The 23,280-nt window shown below is 44.8% G+C and overlaps 1 protein-coding gene across 4 annotated transcripts in view; it reads right to left on the bottom strand.

Moving 5' to 3' along the window:
• The window catches only part of LOC144136459 (thrombospondin type-1 domain-containing protein 7A-like), a 493,908-nt gene that overhangs the window by 250,759 nt on the left and 219,869 nt on the right, over window positions 1–23,280 (bottom strand). For 2 of the 4 annotated variants that reach the window (XM_077668801.1, XM_077668799.1), the window contains exon 1: window positions 12,230–12,281. The exons of the other annotated variants lie outside the window; for them this stretch is intronic. In XM_077668801.1, the coding sequence (XP_077524927.1) occupies window positions 12,230–12,254 (25 nt within the window). In that variant the 5' untranslated portion in view covers window positions 12,255–12,281. Of the gene's footprint in view, window positions 1–12,229; window positions 12,282–23,280 lie in introns of those variants that run through there. 4 annotated transcript variants of the gene reach the window in all.

The raw sequence follows: 23,280 nt of genomic DNA, 5'->3' as shown, positions 1-23,280 counted from the left end.
GACCTCACCTCAACCTCAAAAAGAATTTGCGAACCTCACTCAACCTCAACCTCATAAGTTAAGGTTGAGGTCTCCATAGACGCCCTCACATCACTTTTCCTGAGGCCACTGCTGACCTCACTCAACCTCACCTCAACCTCAAATTGTGAGGTTGAGGTCGGCTGCTCGACCTCAGAAAACTAACGAAAAACAAAACAAAAATCGATTAAGTAGTTTTTCAGTTAAAACATTTCTAAGAATCCTGAGGGGCATGAAAGCCAAAATGATGATGGTATTATTTAATAAGGTATCTACAGACACTATTGATGTGCACGCAATAGGAGAAGCTTATAATCTGGGATGAACCCTCAGAGAGTATATGGCCGGCGGACAGGGGTGTCCCATACGCGGTTACCACCAGTACGTCGGTGAGTACATTATATGTGTCAATACTTCGCTACCTGCTTCGTGTATATTTTTTCTTATTGGAAGCCTCTCGCTCATTCACGCACGAACCGGCAATTGACAAACACAGCCCTTCTGCACCATCTACCAGAAACTGGGAGAAGAGGGGAGGTATTCACGATACTCGTCGATGTGTTTTCCAATGCGACGGTTATGCAGACGCATATCAGTATAATTCGATTTTCTAGCTCTACCCGGCATAGCGAGAACGCTCTTTTCCGTCCTCTGTATGTTGCCTTCGAAAACACTTAACAAGCTGGGACGACTGTGCTACACCAACAGAGGCACGTAGTATTTATGTCTATGTAGAAGCGACCGGCTTCTTTTATTAATGCGAAAGCATTAGATGGCTCACTTTCCCGGTCATATTCGCAAAAAGGTTTTCGCAAGAAACGGCGCCATGCGACGTCACTAGCCGACGAGTCAAGCGACAAAGATGATGACGTAACATAAATAACCAATGCTAATTAATATAATTGGGTACCGCTAAGAGTAATTGGTAATATTAGTGATGACATCATACTAGTGTGATGCTATACCAGGTCACGTGACGACGATGTAATGTGCCATCAAACCTAGTCACCTGACGACGCTGTAATATGGCATCACACCTACTCACGTAACAACGATGTAATTTCTCGTCATACCAGGCGCCCAACCACCCCCCTTCCACCCCCCTTCCACCACATCAACCAGTCTGAGACAAGCTGCTTTAAGGCAATCATTTGTTTTCCTTCAAAACTGAACTAATAATGGTACGCCAGCATCCTCGAAGTTCTTTACCCACGAGCACCGCGCGAGTACTCAGCGAAGCCGTTTAAGCTGAACGATGGGTCTCTGCAAAATAGTTAAAGGAAAGATAACGTGTAGTGCCTGGTCGTCTGCAAGGCAGCCTGCCAACCTAACTGATCCCATACGAGGAAAGAAAAAAAAAGAGAATGATTAGAAACATACAAACAAAAATGGCACACTAAAAACAGAAGCGAACCACAGTGTGCCCCATTAAACGTCATATTAGAAGGTTTGAAACAGCGACTCGGCAACACAGCGCAAGCATGTAATCAGTTCCGTTCACACATCTTCATTAAAAAGAAAAGGAAAAGGAATCAGCTACCACATCATCATACGTTCATTATAGTTTTGCATATTTTCGCCGCTGCAACAGCGCTATGCTGGTGCGTTCGCCTCGTGTTGTGGTGTTTCGGCATAATAAGCGAATTTCTGGGAAGGAGCAGGAACAGAAGACCAAAGAGAGGCTATTCGGAAGGATAAAAAAAGCGAAATTATATTTGCATCTGCTTGCATTATGGAATGGGAGTATACATAATTAGAGTGAGATTCGAAAGGGTAAGTCACCGATCAAAGGGTTCGAAGGTGTTACAGGTTTCTCTGGCTTCGTGTTTTTTTAAATCAAATCAGCAGGTGTCCTTGTTAGGAACCACCTGAATCACATTCTCTCGCCTGTGTCGACTACTCCAGTTTCTGTTAAGTCAGCTTGTAATGTATAGCAGGATCCCCTTTATTCGATTGCAAGGCAAGAGCCACGACGTCAGTGCCGACAACGAGCATGAACACGAATTTATTGCGTGCTTGTTGGACTGAACTTATTTGTTTACGGCATCAAACTAAGCTACCGCGGGTCAACATGAGTTACGTGCTTTGAGCGCTCCCGGGAGTTTGAGCCGACCGGCAGGCAGCTTGGTGCTACGCCAGCGGGGCAAGGGGGAAGGAGAGTGGCGTGCTGTGACAGTAACACTCCTTCCGGGAAGACCAGAGGGGTGCGGCTTCCTATAGACTCGGACTGAACGGACATTACGGCGCAGCACCGGAAGCTAAGAGGGAACTGCGCCATCCGGTTGTCCATAGAGGGGAAACCGAACACCAAGCGTCATCACTGCATGAACATTGCGGCGCGGCCCTGCAACTCAGCTTCGGAAGCGGCACTCGTCGGAGTAAGACGTGGCAACTGCAAAAAGTCTCGACCTCAAAATCTCGATCTCACCGAATGACGACCTCACTCAACCTCAAACTGACGCTTGAGGTTGAGGTCTGATTTGCTGACCCCTCTCATAGATTTTCGATCCGTCGCCGACCGGACCTCAACCTCACCTCACGACGTGAGGTTGAGGTCATTTTGAGGTGGAGGTCGACCTCATGAGGTCGAAAGTTCACGAGGTTGCCCACCTCTGCTAATGAGTAATGTTCCATACTGGTGTCGCATACTCCAATTTGTAAGAACTGACGTTTTATGTAGCAAACGCTTAAAAAAGCTTCTTACGTCATCACGAATTTGCGATGTATAAGTATCATAACATGCGATAAGCCATGTTGATTAGGTGCTCAGCATGAAGAGACCGCTTTAGGTTAGCAGTGATATAAATGACGAGAAATTTTTATGACGCAACTGATTTAAATACTTGTGGGAAATGACGTGTTATGTTTATTAACGTCCTTTATGCTGAAAATTGCATATCAGGCCTTTTGACCTTGCCATAGTAACAGCGCCAAGGTTATAACATCTTCAAGGCATCGACTTCAAAACGAACCTTTCAGCAGAGTATCAACGTCCGAAACGTCTCATTGCCAAATTCTGTGACTGTTGCTCACTCTTTTACGATGCTCTTTTTACGGTGCCCTTCGTACTGGGGCGGAAAGCGCTAGGGCAAACGGCTACAAGAATCGTTCAAAACAAGCAAAGTTTGACTGGGATAGCACTCGCTTTCCAGAAGTTAACCTTACCTTGCATGCAAACATAGTAATTAATTGCGCCTATAGACAGCTTGGTTGCTCGGCAGGACTCATGAAGCACACCCGGGGCTGTAAAAGTTCAAGAAGTGAACTGAAGCAGAAAAGCAATTTGGTCTAGATCGCAATTCATTCCTGTTGTGATAAGCGCATGGGACAAAGGACCAAAGGGAGCAGATTTTACAGCAGTTGTATGCTACCGGTCGTCGGCCTACACATCCGGGTTATCCAGCGTGCACCGAAATCTCAACACACGAGCAGTGTTCGGTTTCACTTCTACAGAAATGGAACCGCCGTTAAAGGGAATCGAACCCACTACCTCGTGAGTGGCCCAATGCTGCAGTGACAGAGGTGCTGCGAAGGATCGTTGAGGAATACCTACGTCGTAAGAATAGGAGCCTCATTTCTACACCACACCGACATATCTAAGCAAAATAGCAGCGGCTTTTTTTCCCAGCATGAACTTTTCATTTATGATGGTGGCGTTGTCAAGCTGCAGACAGGATAAGCCTCCCATTCACCAGGTAAGCAGTTTCCAATATACAAGCATAACCGCGAACGAGAATCGCGAAAACTCTGGAAAAAATAAAAAAATCGGGAGCCAAGCAGAAGTAGCAAAAAGAACAGGGTGTTCGAAACTCCCCCACGGGAGGGTACACCGCATTGCCGCTCTGCAGACGTCATACTGTATCTTGATTTTTACGTAAACTAACTCGACATCAACATGTTATCGTTTCCGCTTTGGTAGAGGTAGCTGGCTTGGCAGGATCCGCCAGCAACATCCGGTGTCCAGCGTAGATACTTTCGCATCGCGCCTCGCAAAACATTGCAAGCGTCGCATCAGAGCGAGCATTATGAATTCTCAGCAGGCAGTAGGGGGCGCTGTATGCGGCCTATGTTTCGCGCACGTCACAAATAAGGGCGTGGTCCGGCCGCTTCCGGCCCCGTGCGCGCATGCAAAAGCATGCCGGAAGCGTGGGTGGGTGGCGCGGTGGTGTTTTTGAACTTTTGACGACGATTGGAAGCTTTGCGCAGTTTAAGTTTTGTTGTTTAAATAGGATCGAATAAAACGAACAGCAGAGCCTCACCTCCTGCTTTCCTGCATAAAGCCTAAAATCACACAGTCAAACAAAATAAAAAACCAGTTGGAGATAAATGAAGGTCTTACTTGCATTTTAAATAGCTTTAAGAAAGAAACTGGAGTTCAAAACACCACCCTTGCTTCGTGTTCTACCCGCCAGGGTGGATGTGTGGGTTTGCCGTTCGGCTGCTACTGATCCCAAGGTTACGGGTTCAATCCCTGCCGCGGCGGCAGTATTTCGAAGGAGGCTGAATACATGGCACCTGTACGTAATGTGATCTCAGATCAGGTTAAGCAACCCCAGGCGCCCAAAACGTATATGGAGCCCTACAATACGACGTTCCTTATAGCCTGTATGTGTCCCTTCAGGACGTTACACCCTCTAATTATTTTGCTTAGATTTCCTTCCTTCTACTCGTTATTAAACTGCTCCATGTGCATTTTCTTTTACGATTGCTTTTCTGGAAAGAACCTTCGTGCATGCGTGCGCATGCGCACGTATGAAAGCACTAGGCACCTATAGCACGCTTCGTCAGGTGGTTTATGTTTTGGAAAGGCCTCGTAGGTGACAGTAAACGCTTGCTGTTTTTCACGAGTTTTATTTTGTGAAATGTCGCCCGTATGATGGTTCTTGAAAGCCTCTCGTAGTCGAAATGTCAAGCTTTTCTGGTCGGTAAAATCACTGTGATATGCAGCGCGAATTCAAAGCGCAAGGGAGAGTAACTGCTGCAGGTCTGTGTAGCAAACAACGAAATCATGTACAATATACCTATGTATCGTAAATAACGCAATCAGCGATGAAATACCCCGGATATAATGAAGGAAAAATCTGTTTCACCTGGACGTAATTTTTGTCGTGGGCTTGCTGGGCTATGCCAAGGCGTCTGGTATGCTGGAGCAAGGACAGTTCTGCCTTGTCCTATTAGGCAGTGCAGTATTTCTCTCTGCTATTTCCGTACGATTCCCTGTGCAACTCCAAAGCCGACGCAGCGTTGTTGTTAGCTACGACGTGTTCTGTGCAGACGGTGCTTCGAGTAAGGGTAAGCCGGAATTTCGAGTATACCGTCGCTGAGGAGATCGGAATGAAGCGGCGGGTGCTCCAAACTTGGTACCTGCCTGCTGATCGACATAGTTTGCAGCGCAACTAGGGAATCCAGCCAAAAAAGAAATAACAAGCAAATGAGCTTCATGGATTTACAGGCGAACTCAGAGGCCGATTCTTCCGTGGTTTCTACTCAGGCACTTTTCTAACGGCGATTATCAGCCGATACGTTGTTAAGTAGGCTACAGGTGTCAATTAACCTCGATAGATGTACCAGCGCTGCAAGAGATTGGCCGTAAGTGTCTTTTTTTATTCACAAAATATTAAACCTTCTCTTAGGAAGAGTCAAGAAAGAACAGTTCATTGCGCATTGCAAACGACTAAAGACAAGTTTTTGTCAACACGACAAACCGCGTTAGAGCAGTATACGGCGAGGGTTCCATACTCTGGAGCGATAAGTTTTTATAGCCGGGGTTCGAATGCTTACGAGACCAGTGGACGGCAACTGCCGCCAGCCAATACCTCGGCTGTCGGCTTCACCGGCCAAAAAGGCAGCGCCACACATTCTGGCAGTGCGGCTTCGCCCAACCGGGAAGTTTGCTGGGGTCTCAAAACTTTTCAGCCCAAATGTTTCGCGGGCCATTTAACCCAGAGCGGGTGGCTTTCGATTCCAGAAGGCCTGCGAACGCCTCCGCCTCGGCGCGCTTACGATCGAGCGGGTAAACAAGCTCCCGGCTTGGCCGACAGCAAAGCCAAAAAACGCGACATCTGTTAGAGCCGATCCTCGGGAAGTGCTATAGCACTCAAGAAAAGAGCATTGCTCTGTAAACACTTTAGAGCGGCCGGCATCGCTTCATTGATTTTGCTTATTGAGCTTATAGAGAGGATCAGAAAGTGCGACTTCATCTGGCAACTTCGCCATTGGGCTTTCCAAATAGTTCTGACATTCATTTTGTTGCGTTTTGTAGTTTATCACGCGTGTACAGAACTGCCGAAAATGTGTTTCTGGTCGTCGGAAAATAGAAATAAGGTGAACTGTTGAACTCCTCAGCTCAAAAAAAGCTCCGCAACTCTGCAACGGGCTATGCTGCTTGTCACAGCGCAGTAGTCAAAATGGTGGCGACAAGCATCAAGGGACAGTATTCCACAGGCAGAGGTAAAATTATTGCCCGTAACTTAATTAAAATTTACAGAACCGCTACCAATAATATTGCTAACAAATAAGTGAGAAGGAGGAAGGGTTCAGACGACTTGGAGATCAGCCAAAGGAGCACGATGGTTTGTCGTTGTTGTCTTTGTGAGCTGTACTGGCTTGAATCAATTGACAAGAACGTATGATGCAGTAAGAATCATGAAACTATCGTTCGCTAAGTAGACTTACAAATATGCCTTCTCCTCATAATTACCAATTGAAAATTTCTAATTTATGGTACCAAAATCTGCTATCAATCTGAACTTGTGGTAGGAAAAAGTCGGAACAACTTCGTACAGGCGGAACAACGCCTCGGAATTTTTGTCGACAGTGCGCCGGCTAAGATGCTGCGTAACGAGTTCTTTCTTTTATCCAGGGACAGTTGGTTATGATAAAAGAAAAAAAATAACGAGAACTCTGAAGCGAGAGCTAATAAGTGTAAATGCAGGCGGGCGTACCTTAAAAGGTTCGCCTGACACCGATTTCCTAAGCATGAAATGTTACATCGACATCCGTCTTCATTTGGTCAGCAGCAACATACAAATACAAGATACACAGTAACATACAGAAGATGCCATTTTATAAAACACCAACCCGTTCAGAACTACAGTAAGCATATTCACTATGGAAGCCAAGCAGTTTATTTTTATCGGTGTTGACAACTACCGCTGTACCACCGTTTCGTCTTTATCAGGTTCAGCTAAAGACGTTGACCGTGTTTTGGCAGTTGGTCTAATTTATCGCCATATTTCGTCGTGCGGTAAATGGTCTGACCTTTACACCTATCAACACATCATCTCTTGCTACTTTAAGCCCCACGTGTAACGCGAGCTACTTTTGTGATTTGTGACGTGCACCATCTCGTGTCATTTACCGCCTCAAAGTAGCAATCTCCTCAAGCCGTACTAGTGTATTGGTCGAGCCATTTGTCAAGAAACGGCTAATGAATTTAACCACTTTTCAAACGACTTCCCGTCACGACCAAGGTCAAAACTTATAAAGCGGCATAAAAAGCACTTTGCGTATATAGTAACACTTATTTCCACAATCTGGCCTTTTACTTGCTTTCTTTTACTGGTGGTCCCAGTCTTTCCCACTAAAACCAGAGGAATATATTGATTGCTTGCTACCAGCCCTAATGACACCGGTTTGTCACAATAAACGATGGAAGAGCAAGAAGGACAAAATTAAAAGAAGAATTCTTACAAATAACTCTCCCCGCCGCGGTGGCTCAGTGGTTAGGGCGCTCGACTACTGATCCGGAGTTCCCGGGTTCGAACCCGACCGCGGCGGCTGCGTTTTTATGGAGGAAAAACGCTAAGGCGCCCGTGTGCTGTGCGATGTCAGTGCACGTTAAAGATCCCCAGGTGGTCGAAATTATTCCGGAGCCCTCCACTATGGACCTATTTGTTCCTCTCTTCTTTCACTCCCTCCTTTATCCCTTCCCTTACGGCGCGGTTCAGGTGTCCAACGATATATGAGACAGACACTGCGCCATTTCCTTTCCACCAAAAATCAATTATTATTATTACAAATAACTCTCCCTTTTGAGGATAGCTTAATATTTTTTAAATCTCTAGTGTTCAAAAATGCTGTATTTGACTGCATTTTTTTTGCACTTTTTCTCCACAGGAGAAATAAAGAAATACTATAAAAAATAAATAGTACAAACGTTGCAGTGTTGCCTTAATTCATGAAGGCGATTCTGCTAATAAAACAGAGTATTGAAATTATTGCTGCGACCGCACATTGGCCGTTCAGTGTTTACGGAATCGCGAAGCATAATAAATTACCGCGCCCGTAAAACGCTTTGCTTATAACGCCCCATCTGTTCACTTGCCCGTTCATCAGAGCCGCGAGGAAAAGAAATGCCAGAGAGCACTTAAACATAAAAAAAAATTAAAAACCAAGTCAGTAAAGCGAACGTTGTTCATTAATGTTGAACATGTGTGCTATTACCACGAGTGATCGAAAAAAAAGTCCAGCAGAAATATGAAGCACTTGAATAATTTTTAGAAAATATTTTTTTATTTCTGCACAAAATGATTCGGGTTCTCGAGTTCGCAGTTTGCTCTGAGATGAAGATGCTTTTTGTTGAGTTAGCATTGGCAATGGAAGAAGGTTCAACTGAGGAAAGAAACTTCAAATTTAAAGTGCAATTTACTGCTTAAGTATTACTGATTGTGTCCGTGTTTTGCGATCAAGACGATTGTCATTTAGGGCACGTGAAAGTCTTATTACAGTTAAGAAGTCGTTGTGCCGTAGCGGTGGTAGTTGGCTTTTAGGCATGCATCTAGAGCTGTAAAGAAAAAAAAAGACACCCATTCTGATTCCATACAGCTTCGTAGCTGTGGCTTTTTGCAGCGCGTCATTAGTCAAACATAAACTCTCAATTTTGCTCGTCTTTCAGCGAACGCTCACTGCACTTTCTGCGGCTACAGCATTCCACATCAAAATGGCACTTAAAATCGAACAGGCGTCTGACGACACAGTCGTTCAGCTGCATGACGTCTGTACTTTATCACTCGTTGCAATTTATGGCCTGTTCTACGTTCAGGCTACAGCTCACGTCATACCTTTCTTGTCTTAATGAAAGGGGCAATGATCTTTTTTTTTTTTGTGCCGCAATGGGAAACGCAAGACTGTTAATTTTTCACCGTCCTGAGAACTCCATATACCTTAAGCGTCCCGGCAGCAAGACAACTTTTTTCAAAGAAGCCTTCATGTCGAAGACGAATTCCAGGGTCATTTCTTTCACCAAGCTCTCTCTTTTCCTATCGCTACACCAATGTCGGTGAAATAAAACGCAGAAAAATAATCAAAATAGAAGAAAATAAATTCATTTCTCCTCCAAGGTGTCCCCCAGCGCGTGGCGCCGCCGGCCAGGGAAATCTGAACCGCGCGCATCAATCTTTCCCGATCGTTTATCAAAGATGCCACGGATTACACAGACGCGGACGCCCGCTCCGGCAAGAACAACAATGACCAGATAGGGAGGGCGAGGGCTCCGCGATAAGCGCTGGCGCGGCGTGTCCCGTCAGGACATTCCCGGACTTCCTTTCCATCTTCCCATACACCTTCCTAACTCGTATCCTCTCTTTCCGTCTCCCGGGGGCATCCGTCTCCCGAGACGGGACGCCAGAGACGGAAAACCGTTCATCTTTCATGCGGACGATTGGAGCTTCTGAGAGTAAGCACGCGCTGGATACACGCACACACGTATACTTCCGGGCTGGACATCCGCTCTTTCCGGTGGGACCGCTTTCAGTGGTGCATGCTCGAGCTCTTTCGGAATTGTGAGCACGGCAGTGAAAACAGAGAGTAGAGAATGCGTTAGCTAAAATACGCGTAGACGTTACCCTCCTTTTCCCAAGCGCGCAATCTCTGCCTCCGCCGCCAGTCGGTTCACGATCTGGGACGTCACCGGTGTACTCTCGACAACACATTTATCAGCGGCTTCGGACTGGCGCAAACGGACGCCCGGGTTTAGAAGGGTGCTTTCTCGTCCGCCTGTATCAAGATACTAAAAAGAATAGTGCACAGACCTAAAAACAAAATAAAATATTCGTGGCCGTACACGCTGTTCACAGGCGTTCCCGGCTCATGAGCTATCGTTTCGCACTGCTTGTGTAAAGAAAAAGCTGCCTTGGTGGAAATCTTCATCCTTGAGAGCTTGCTTATACTTGTGAATTTACTCAACATCTAATTTACACGGTCTTTAATTCTATTGTGCAATTATTGGCATTTATCAGGATTAAATCGTTATTTTTTCTGGCGTCTAAAAGCAACTTCAATATCTTTTGAAGTTTTAAATACCACACGGCTTTGTCCCCGCCGTATTTACTAATTTTTCAAACACAGAAATCAGATCTGTGTCTTTGTTTCGCCGTATGCCACAAAGCTATGGTCTAATTTCCTCAGAGATGACTATAAGTGCAGTTCTACATTTTTTTAAACATGGAGGCAGCTTAATATCTCGCCGTTAATTGATTGCATTTAACTTAATTTCACTACCCACAGGATACCTGTGAGAATTTTCGCAGTCTAAGTCATGGGCTTAAGAATAAGCAGGAGTACAAACAGCGAGACGCTTGGACCGCTACAGAACGCAGAAAATACTGTAAGGTACTGGAGAGGCCCGATACTTCTAATGCATTTTGAGAAATATTAAAGAGGTGAGATATGAGTACACATATAGCTCATTCAGGCATTGTTCTGTTCACTGGCTCTTTTGTATGCGTTTAACTTTCCAAAAGTTATTGCTTTGCCGAAAGTATTCACAGCTTTGCGATTTTTTCCCGAAACAAATGTTTTCTGTTTTTTTGTACAAAACTTTTTAGAAAACAATAAGGTAATTACTCTAGTTATGTGTATAATTTTGGTTTAGTAGCCTCGAATCGCTGTGTGGATAACTCTAAAAATCGGCTTCGTATCTTTTTGTTTTTCACATTATGGTCTAGATTTAACAGCAAAAAAAATGTCGTTTTAATATATCTGCGGCGAAATAGTTGAAATATGTTTACTATTTTGTTTTACAATACAAAATTCACTGTTTGCCCTGCTTACGCGTGCCAGCTGTTTACTAGCCTCAGCCGTATAGTCAGTACTATAGTAAATTTCACCCTTCTTGTCACTTTGCTTTGCTGGACTCCCTTGCGATCTGTTTTGAATTTCTCTTGCAGTAAATTAGCTTCGACGATGGTCTCGCCCACCTAATCTACTCATGCTGTAGCAGCCCTGTTGTATCCGGAATGTCTTCAGGACGTAATCTCAGGCCATCCTTCCATCACTGAATAGAGAGCTGCGTCAGAGGGAAAATTCGGAGATATGAATTCGAAGGCCGGAATAATTTGGTGCGCGCTTCTGGACGACGTGGTTAAAGGAATTCTTAGCCTATTGGGTTCACCCATGGTGACATTTCTTCAGACGCTCTAGCCACGCTAGTTCCTGGAAAACAGGCTTAATATGGCACGACGAACTTATTAGAGGACGCATTCTTCAGCATTAGGTGACCAGATCTTTAGATCAGAGACCTTGACAGTCGTTTCTATGGTTAGCAACAGTTCCGAAAAATGTTGGAAATTCACCACACGGAATTGACGAGATCACACGCCTCACACGAGGTAAGAAGAAGACACAAGTAAAACACACCGCCGCTCAACATAACATGCCACGCCACATTTTGCTTTAACTAACAGCTTAAAAAAACCGAGAAAAGCTTAAAACAAAATTCAGAAGTTTTTTTTTTCCGGCATGATTTTTCGACATAATTTTTTTTTCGCAGAAAAAATGCTATTGCGTGCAATTTCCAGAGAAAGCGGGTGTGCTCACTCGCCACTTGGTAGCAAAACCAGGCTGTTCTAGCTCTACTAAAGGGTGGAAAAGCATAGGATTTGCTGAATAACGTTCACAAACGCTTGAGCATTCGAGAATGATAGAAAACCAATAATCGAATTATGGTTTCAGTTTTAGCCTACCGTGCGCCCTTAAATAATTTTGCCACGCCGGGCGTAGGACGCCAAATATATAAAACAAAGAGCTCAGGAAAGAATAGCTAACACGCCAAAACCTAGGCCAGAAAGGGTGCGAATATTGCTATTAACGCGTGAAATGGGATCTTGTCACTCATGTTTTGTAGGCATATTAGAAAGTAAATATTAAGAAAAAATCATGGAATAAAATATATCGACGATATCCGATAAACAAGCACCAACTCAAATCATACCTGAAATACGCGAGGCGCTAGACATGCCGTGCTCTCTGGTCTTCGGCCTGAACAGCAAACAAGTGGACAATGCAATGAACTCAGGAGGAACCGCCTGCAGTCCTCGGAACTGATAGCATGCGTTATTTTCGCCTTCGTGCGATACGGCTCTTAGCAAGTGTATTTCAGCGTCTTCCGGTCGCAAGCAGGAAGTTCCGATGGCGATAGAAGAGCCGTGTTGGCATTGCTCATATCCTTGTCCTGACAATGTCACGCAGTGAACAAATCTGTCTCCACCGTATTTTGACAAGGCCTAGAACTCTGTGCGCGCCGCACTGTCGCACCATCACCCAGTGAGAATGTGTATTTATGAAAGGGGTAAAGCGCGAAGGAACTCCAAAGCTGACACTGAGTTTAAAGTGCAGATGTCAAAAGCAAAATAATTACCGTTTACAATCGAAAAAGGGCCTCGCTCGTGTACGGGGCATCCCCCAACTTGGGCCCAGTAAATTAGAAAAAAAAAAGTCCACAACGAACCACTGCGTTTCACGAGTGTATCAATTTCGTTTGAAACTAGACATTTTGATGGATTTGGCTGTCTGGTTGGGCTTGAAGACATATAATAAACTCTGCACATCTCCCCCAAAAACTTTAATTTGAAGCGAATTTGAAGAACGAAAGCTGTGATGCGAAATGCGTGGGGACGGTAGAAGAGAGGGACGGGGGGAGTAGGGCGGCGAGTCACGTTGTCGCACTGTGGGGAAGCGGTCAATGGCGACTTTCCTTCTTTGAGTTGCAGAGCGAAGTCCCTGGGCATATACTGGGGGCAGGTATTCTTTCGTGTGGTTGATCAACCGCACAAAAGAAAACCTGTCCCCAGTGCATGCAACTTTTTCCTCGCTGTATCGAATATTGGCAAGGTTGTCATTAGCTGCAAAACCGAGAAGAAGGAAAAACAACGCCTCCTTCAAAACTGGCGTATATAAGCGTCACCATTGCCGAACTACATCGCAACCATGAAGCCCGCCTTTTATACTGAACAGAACTAATTCTACATATTTTGGTTGATTCGAGTCATGAGGGACTTTGGCACTGAGACGCAGTGCGTACAAGACAAAGAAAAGCGTCTGATTGTAAAATTCACGTGAGCCAATAGGTGTCACACTTTCAGGAGTGGAGGAAACGAGGTAGAAGGGGGCGCAGTGCGCTTATCGCTACGACGCCCTCGCCCTAAGGCTGGACGAAAAGCCTCGGAAATTATGCTATGTAAAACAGTCCTGCGATTATCGGCCTAGACGTGAGATGTTTCGGCCCATCATAAAAGTGTTGGGAGCAAATGGTTCTGTTGCGTCAGTGCTGACCAAACGCGAGATACAGCGGCGTGATTTCTGTTGCCGCCAGTTGAGCTCTCTGCGCATCATGTGCTTGCGTTTTTTTCGCAAGGACAGCAAGGGAAAACGAAAGCAAGAAAAAAAATTTCGCCGTTAACCACCGCCCGACTATTCCCAAGTGTGCAAGGAAAGGCGAACCACTCAGCACCAACACATCCACAGGCAGGCGGATGTCAGCCGACCGTCTCAGCGGGACCACGGCACGGGGCTTTATTAAAAGACCGTGGCCGTCCCAGCACCCTTTGATTACCTGCCCGTAATGCGAGTTCGGGGAGTGGAGGTGAGCACAGATGCCATGCGCACTTGGGCCAAGCGGGGAGAGAAAAAAAACCGCAAACAATGCAGAAAACAAGTTACGCAAAGAACAAAAGCGCGGGCCTCAGCGACTCACCCTCGGGCGTCATCGGAAGTGGCGTAAAGCGCGCGCCCTCTATGCGTGACGGAGGCAGGAGGACGCCCTTTACGACACGCACGCTCCCCCAATGCGTTCCAATAGATAAGACGGCGGGAGGTGAAAAGAAGGGAAGAGTGTGAATGAATCAATTCCCGACGGGGTTCTTGGTCTCCTTTGATGCCCCGCGGGCGCATAGAGGCGGCGCCGGGAAGATCGGGAAGAGATAAACACGGCGGTTGGGAAAACGGAGGGAGCGGGACGAGCCTACAGTGGGAGTGAGGGTTGGCCCACGCGCCGCCATCGCCGACGCCTGCGGTTGTAATTAACGGTTGAGTCGCGGGATGGCGATGCGTCGCAAGACGCACATTCCCTCCCTCTTTTATTTTCTCCTTCACTGCCCTGAACCTCCGTCGCGCCTGCGCTGAGTGCAGTAAGTAGGCCTTGCATTGCTGCACATAGAGCAACCCGAACGCTATATTGTACGCTCTCGCCCCAGAGCACGGGAAGCGAAGTAAGTTTATCGATGTATTATGAGCCTCGCCTATAGACTTGGTTTCTTTATGAGACGCGTTAATTTAATTACAACAGGAGCATCGGGGAGCGCTTATCCGCGCTTTCTGTTCTTGCATGCAATTTAGGTGCACTGCTTCCTCAATCTTAGAAAAGACTATAGCACAACAACGTGTAAAGATGTGTGCAGGTACCGCAGGCTCATTTCCTTCCATTGTGTTGAAGCCCTCAATATTGAGCTACCAACAGCATAACTTGCGCATCCAGGAAAGGGGAAAAAGAATGTTTAGGAGGGTGTTCGTTGTAGCTCAGACCCCACGCGAAGACGCATTCGGATAAGCTTGGCCGTGTCACACGCATACCTGTAAATGAGAGAAAAGCGGGCACTTTGTACATAACCTTGGCAATTTCGCGCCATTTCCTTTCCCCAAAAACCAACCAACCAACCAAGTATCGCTGGAAAAGAAAATAAATAAATGCTGACACTTCTGAATCGCAAGTTCAAAGATGAGTAGGAAGTAGCTGTCCCAAACTGATGAAGAACACGTAGTCTTTTTAGCTAATGCGAGCGCCGCAGGAACCAACATGATGCCGACAGCGAATTTCATGGTAGTCGTCAAGCAATAAGTGCACCAGAAAAAATTTCATAGGAGACTAACACAGCGACTTCCCAGACAGCCTGTGTCTTGCTTTACTTTCTTTGGTTCTCCGCTGCGTTTGTGTTGCACATCGGCGGCAGGTTTTTCTTCATGAACATCAGCAGCAATACGGAACCACCCCCAGCCAGTCCCGCCAAGACTAACGGCTTGCAGCTTCCTTTCTGAAGCCGCTCTGTCATTCACTTTCTTACTCAAATCACGGATGACTTCAGCGCGCTATTTTTTAATGTTGAAACACATGCGCCACGTGGTGGCAGCTCAGAGAACTAGAAACGTTTTTTTCCGAATTCCTGGTAAGGAATGTGTTAAATGGCCCTTATAGTGGGAACTATGTGTTTTTGTCCTTTCCCTGATATACCTCTGACAAAAATCCTTCCATGCCTGAGGCCAACTGCATTTATGAAGTTGTAGCGAGATTATTGTGTTTCCGTACCTTGCATTGACAGCGTAAAGAAAGGTACGCAATGATTTTGCAAAAGTCCACGCGTGTTTTTACACATGAGCGCAATAGTTGAGCGATTAGAAAGGGACCTTCGGTTCTGCTTCTAAAGCGCTTGCGCACGCTTCCGTTAGCTGTTCTTATGGCGTGCCGATCATTTGAAGCACTGCGAGTCTGCATGAAACACAACTGCAGGGTTCGGTTGCTGGCCCGATCACATGAGCAATGACCAAAGAACACTGAGGAGGACTCTTGGTTGTGAGGTATGTCTTTTACAAGAACGAAGAAAAGTAAAGTACAGTCTATATACGTGCTTTGCTTTAGGCTGGTGTTATTTATTTATTCATTTATTTTACATACGTTAAACGACCGTAGGCACAACAGAAAGGAGTGGTGAAATTATAACATAGTTCGCAGTACAGACAAAAAGGAAATGAATCTCTAAAGCGATTTGAATGGTTATCTTGAAATTAGTATTGTCATAAATGGAGACTGTGGAGGCCGGAAGGCGGTTCAAATCAGTGGCAGGTTTTGGTAAAAAGGAAGAATGGTACAAATTAGTGCGGCAAGATGGCACTTAAACTTTGCGTTTATGGTCGATGCGAGGTGAAATGTAAAGGGGCGTGGTGAAAACATTTTCTTTCAGGAAAAGATTAAAGAAGTTTTTTTTTGTGTGTGAAAACGACAGAGGCGAAAACGCGTACGACGTAGTGAAAGGTCAGGCAGATCTAGTGCTTTTTGATGGACGTGACGCTCGAATGACGTGAATAAAAAATAAAATGGGCTGCGCGGTTTTGAATGTTTTTAAGGGAAATGGTGAGATCGAAATTAGCAGGGTTCGATATGACATAAGCATATTCCAATTTTGGAAGAAGGAGCGTTTCGTGGCAAGTTTTAGTGAGGTGGGTGCTGGTGGAAACTAGCGTCTTAGATGGCGCAACGTTCGGTTAGCATTGCTGGTAACCTACTCGACATGCATTTTCATGAAAGATCGTTGGTAATATTTAAGTCAAGATACTTACAGGAGATAACAACCAACAGGAAAGCACCATTAATAGAATATGAGGGCATATCAGAAACGGTACAACGGAAGAAAACACGCATACTTTTGCATTTGGCAGTGTTAAGCTGCATTAGCCATTTGTTACACCAATTGGAAATACTATTCGTATCATCTTGCAGCTTACTCGAATCATTGAGGTTAATTATTTTGTGGCTGACGACACAGTGATCCGCGAACAGCACATGTTTGAACTAAAAATGCTGTCAGCAAGATCATAAATGTAAATGAGAAAAAACGGGGGACTCAGTAACAATTTTTGTGGCTCCATGGTACTTCCATTTATATCCATTTTACGTCGTCACCAAAAATTTACATCTTGCGTTACAAATCAGCGTTTATTTGAATGCCCTAACATTTCGGCGATTTAATTGTCAAAGGAAAGGCAAATATATATGACTCCAAGGAAAAGACATTGTGGTCAGTTTTGAAATCATGGAAAGACTGTATTTACAAGAGATGCATTATTCAAAAACGCATAAAATACGGAGGCTGCTTGGCCGGAAAAAGCGATTGTTCGATTTGATAAGGTGTGGAAAAAGCCTTTCTATATGCGACACAGTGCACGGGTCTGGTCTGCTTCAATTCTCTTCTCTTTGAATGCGCAAGTGGAGACGAAGGCAGCCTGGGAACTTTTTTCTTTCTCTCCTCACTATTCAGCCCGGAATTTGTACTTTACTAGTTTCACCCTGCGAGCCTCTTTCAGAGAATGACTCTATTTTTAGCATTATTTGTAGTTAGGTTTTCCAAACTAGTGATTTGTTCTTCCTCCCTTGAGGTGCCGTATATTCCAGTTTTCGACGTTCCTTCGCTGCATCATTCTGCTCGAGGCAGAGTTTGATTTCTTGAATGTGTGTCTATTAAAGCTCCGACTCTAACCGGCGCTACCAATTATTGAATTGTTTTTGCTTTTAAGCCTGTGCTGCAGGTGATATATATATATATATATATATATATATATATATATATATATATATATATATATATATATATATATATATATATATATATATATATATATATATATATATATATATATATATATATATATATATATATATATATATATATATATATATATATATTAAGGAAGCCAAAAGTCACCGAAACCAAGGTGTAATGGGAATGTTTCTATTTTTTTAAAATTTGTAATGTCAATCAATTCGTTTAAAGAAAATTACTTATAAAGCAGCAGAAAAAACAACCATGCCGCCGGTGGGATCCGAACCCGCGACCTCCGAATATCGCGTCCGGTGCTCTACCAATTGAGCTACGGCGACGGCTGTCCAATCTGCTGCTTTCGTGGGTATTTATGCGTTTGCGTGTAAGCGAACCTTGAGAGTGTTCACGAGCGCCACCTCCGTCCATAGCGGTGGACGTAGCACGTTCTGTAATACCGCGAGTGTGACGTAGAACGTCATCTAACGGCAAGGGCGGAAACTGTGCGAGAGCCCTCTTATGCTACCTATGGCAACAAGAATGCCAGAACCGAGACCCCCGTTAAGCTATTGGCAGACAAAGCAAATGAAATGAGGGGCTCGTTTTGACAAATATATTAAGGAAGCCAACATTTTCCTTGTCTGATATATATATATATATATATATATATATATATATATATATCTGCTAATAGCTTAACGGGGGTCTCGGTTCTGGCAGTCTTGATGCTATAGGTAGCATAAGAGGGCTCTCGCAGAGTTTCCGCCCTCGCTGATAGATGACGTTCTACGTCACACTTGCGGTATTACAGGATGTACTACGTCCACCGCTATGGACAAGGGTAGCGCTGGTGAACACTCTCAAGGTTCGCTTACACGCAGTAAACATGAATACCCACGAAATCAGCAGATTGGACAGCCGGCGCCGTAGCTCAGTTGGTAAGAGCACCGGACGCGATATTCGAAGGTCGTGGGCTCGGATCCCACCGGGGGCATGCTTGTTTTTTCTGCTGCTTTATAAGTAATTTTCTTTGAAATCAATTGATTGGCACTAGAAATTAAAAAAAATAGAAACATTCCCTTATGCACCTTGGTTTCGGTGACCGTTCGCTTCCTTAATATGTTTGTCAAACGAACCCCTCATTTCATTTGCCTTGTCTGCTAATATATATATATATATATGCGCAGTTGTGAAACGCTTCAGTTAGCCATAGATTTATTTTGAGTCGACGTTTTGGACAGAGCCTGTCCTTTCTCAAGTCTTGATAAAGGACAGGCTCTGTCCGCAACCCCTACTAAAAAGAAATCTATGGCTTATTGAAGCATTTCACAACTTTGCATTTGGCCTCTAGCAACCAAATACGTTTATCTTTCTCTCTTTCTCTCTCTCTCTCTCTCTCTCTCTCTCTCTCTCTCTATATATATATATATATATATATATATATATATATATATATATATATATATATATATATATATATATATATATATATATATATATATATATATATATATATATATATATATTACGAACGTAGGTTGCGTTGGCTCCGCCGGATAAAGATTTAAGAGAAGTGGGCACTTCTACAGAGACACATTTATTTATCAACGTTTCGACCACGGTGCGGTCTTCTTCAGGACGGTATATATATATATATATATATATATATATATATATATATATATATATATATATATATATATATATATATATATATATATATATATATATATATATATATATATATATATATAGTCTTCTTACAATTTACCCTTTTCCTGTTTTCTTTAGTAGCATTAACGTGCCACTCAAATCAAGAAGCCGCAAGAACGCCAGCTGGTGCTTTCGAGCCTGAGAGCAAATTCCTTCAGTATTCGTTGTCAATATTCTACATTTAACCATATCGATGCTTCACAATCAGGTCTGCTCTTTGCAAGATGAGCACGTAATACTCAACATGATCGGACGATCTTGCGCAGGCAAAATGCACGCAAGGCCAGTGATAACAGACAAATCAGCCAACGAGCTTACCCTTGCGCGAAAAAGCAAAGGCCCTTACAGTCGTACCCCATCCTCCTCATTCGGACCAACTGATGGAAATAGAGGACAGAAATACACCACTACCTAAGCAAGCTTTTGGGCCCAGTTCTTTGCAGTGCAGTGTGGGAGTGGTGGGCTAACAAGAGGGTTTGTGGGGGAGATAATACAGCACGATAACAGCTTTTTCTCTGCTATGCCACTCACGACTGCAGTTGCTCGTAAGAAGTATTATCAGTGGTGCTTTGGTCAGACGCCTTCGAAGTCTAGTGCACGTTTAGGCTCGCAGACAAAGTGCTTTGCTCCTGTGGCGATAAAATATGCCTTAGTGAACAGAGACGCCGACGATTGCCGCGAGATTGCAACAGTTGGCGCATCGAAGCTTCGTTTGCTATGCGAACGCCCCACATATCGCTATCTAGTATTGCTTGGCACCTGAGACTGCAATCGCTTGCAGTCGTAGCTGTCCTCTTGATATTCTGAAAAAAAAAGGGAGCGGCCTATTTACGCTTCAACAATGCTTATGCTGAGGGTTTATGTTCAACGGAACTGTAAGCAGCTCTTGCGATGCTTTCAGACCGCAGATATACGAACAATGGCCGTATGGCAGTAGAGACGTCGTCTTGCACCTTGTCTTGCACCCGCCGCACACATTGTCTTACATATGTCGCCTGCGGTACTGGCATGGCTGAGCGAGCTCAATCACGTCGGTAACAAATATACTAATTGGTTTTTATTTGAACAGTGGACGATTCCACCCTGTGTTATGAGTAAACAATTCGAGCACATGTTTTCACATGCATCCAAGCACATCCTCATGCAACAAGTCTAAAACGGGACAATGAAGTTAGCGATAAGTAGTCTTTCGCTGTCCGTGCACTCTACATCCGCGCTCGGTATGTATACTTAAGTAGCCAAAAGTTCCAACGTGCCCCTCGCCTACCCTATCTATATCGGGTCGTACTGTTGCATAAAAACATGAGAACCGATAAAGAGTGCGGTCATTTTCTCGCACTTCCTTGTAAACTAAAACAAGTGAAAAATTCTGCCAGCTCATATGAGTGCTGCAACTTCACGCGTAGGCCTCCAGACTTCCGCGTGAGTTCACACCTATCTCGTGAATCTCGGGAGACATTAAAAAAGAAACCCATATGTGCAGCCAGAACACTGTGATGAGCTAAGCCAACCCACAACATCGACCGCGACGTGTAGCCACCCTGCTGAGTCATTTGGGATTGAGTATTGTGTTAGAAACCATCAGTATTTGCGATAGTTATTTTTCATTCCAAGGAAAGAGAAATGTAGCCGGGAATGGCAAAAATTTAGGTAGGTAGATGCGAAAATTAAGCTTGCTAGAATAACATGGCAGGGATTGGCGCAGAGCTTGGAGAATTGTAGACGAATGGCTTTGCCCAGCGCTGGATGTGTCCATGGCTGGTAATGATGATGCATATCATTAGGATGATGATGATGAGAAGGATGTTTTGTAGTTGGTATAGACCTTTTCACTGTTTACAGCTTGTCTGAGCGCGCGTGCGTGTTGGACTGTGCTGCGCAAGCACAGTAAATGCCTCTATGAAATACGCCACTCAGAACGCTGATGGCACAGGCCCGTGAAAATATGGCTGCGCTGAAAAAGGCAAATGTGAAAAGGTCTATAGCTGACCGCCTTTCCTTCCAGCTGTAATCAGATTACTGACCAGGTGACTATATAATTGTTCAGGGTGCGATCCTGGTTCAGTGCGAAGAGCCCAACGCTTTGCCACCCACTTGGATCTCGTAACGGAGAACAGAGCCGTTGAACAGCAGCCGCGGCTATGGTTAGACCTAAAGACATTTCCTGCCCACATTAGCTTCCTCATGGCAAAGAGCTTGCAGTACAGGCCTTGACAACGCCGCATGGTTCCCGCGCGTGGACCATGCTCACCTTTTCTTTCTTTTTATTTCTCCTCCCTGCAGTCTCAGTGTGAGGTAGCCAACCAAAAGGATTTTTGTTGTTTTTGCCGCCCTCCTGTCCATTGTTTCTTTCTTCCATCACTTGCTCGGACAGGAAAAAAGATGGTTTTGCGGGCAATAGTAGTGATCCGCATCCGACCACCCCACCTTGCATCTTTTCCGCAATTAGCGGCCATCAAGTTCTCCTTATTTAGTGTTTAATGCGTCGCAGCTTTTAAACCTGTGGTGTACGTGTTTTACTCCTTTACCTAATAGGTATTGAATGCCAGTGCCATTTTTTCCTCAATCTTCATCTAAGATAAAAGAAAAGTAACATTCACTGCAACACATAATGTACACCTTCCAAGTATTCTGTTTATTTTGCAGCATGCTACAAAACACATAGGTAATTAGCCTGAGGCAACCCTCGCCAATGGTGCTCGGGAATTTCAAGCAAATAGCGAATAGCTTCGTGGTAGTCATCTATATAAAATTTGATGTTTATGCTGTAATATGAGCATGTGTAAACGCTTATATGGCTTAAATAATATCAAGCTACTTACCGTCTGCACAAACAGGGGCCTAATTCTTTGCAAATTGAGTCAGCGTGAAAAATCACGGCATAAAGCTGCATAGCGCATCCTGCTTTACCGTATGGCGTATTTCATTTTCTCTCGCCACCGTTGTTCAGCAGCATTGTCGTCCTGCTTCCTAGTCGGCAATCCTTCGAGTACCGGCTATGACATTAGGTTTCTGACGAAGGCGTTATGCAAATCAAAGCACACACTGTGCATCGGCACAGTTCATAACATGAAATCCTAGCGGTCACAATCAATGCATAATGCCGATGTATATTTAAAATAAAAATGTAGTAACTAATTTCGTTATGCATATACACCATACATAATTTCGTGGTTCGAAAGTGCACGCACTCCCCCCCCCCCCCCCTCAAAAAAAAAGAAATTCAGAAGGAAAGCACTGAGACGTTAGAGCAGGAGCCCCTGTAAGGCTACGCCTTTACCTCTTGCTCTAATGCGCGTTTGCTATCAATGAATGAATAAACTTCAAACTTAAAACCTTAACGCCTCGTATAAAACCGCAGAGAAGCGTCCCAAACGACATGGTTTCGCGCCTTATAATTACGCGCTAGAGCGTCTCATTTAGCGCGGCAGCCTAAGCGAAACACGACTTCCCCTGAAAATTAGCGGCGGCGAAGACGATGCCCAAAGTCCCGACGCGTTCTCGTTTTGACAGCCGCTATTTGACGCGCTAACGAGTCAACGGGTGCCAAATGAACGGAAAAAATTTTTGTTCGTGGTTAGAGCGCAGAACTCGTGGCGTCGCGGTCGGCAGCGCGAGATTACGACCACCGTTCGCGTGTGTCGTCACACGATGCGCTCGTGTCGCACCGACTCGGAAAGCGGAATGTGCGTAGCGCGTGAACCGCTGCGGCGCGGCCGTGTTTATGCCGCCGGGGGTTGGGAAGACGATCGCGCGTGAAATCACGGCGGTTGAGCGCGATGCGGTGTACGTCGTTTTGCGAAATGCACGTGGCGATGTAGAGCTCGAGCAATGAAGGGAGCTGAAAGGAGAAGCCGCCGCACGCGCTTAGCACAGGCGTAGTTTTTATGACAGAACGTGTTCGGGAACAATGCACCCGTTTCACAGCCATGTTCTGCTTACGAAACCGTGAAGAAGTTAACGCCTC

The sequence above is a fragment of the Amblyomma americanum genome, chromosome 6 (genome assembly GCF_052857255.1).
Source record: "Amblyomma americanum isolate KBUSLIRL-KWMA chromosome 6, ASM5285725v1, whole genome shotgun sequence".
Lineage (NCBI taxonomy): Eukaryota > Metazoa > Arthropoda > Arachnida > Ixodida > Ixodidae > Amblyomma > Amblyomma americanum.
Note: the sequence above shows the minus strand (reverse complement) of the source record. Positions and strands in the feature narration are given on the sequence as shown.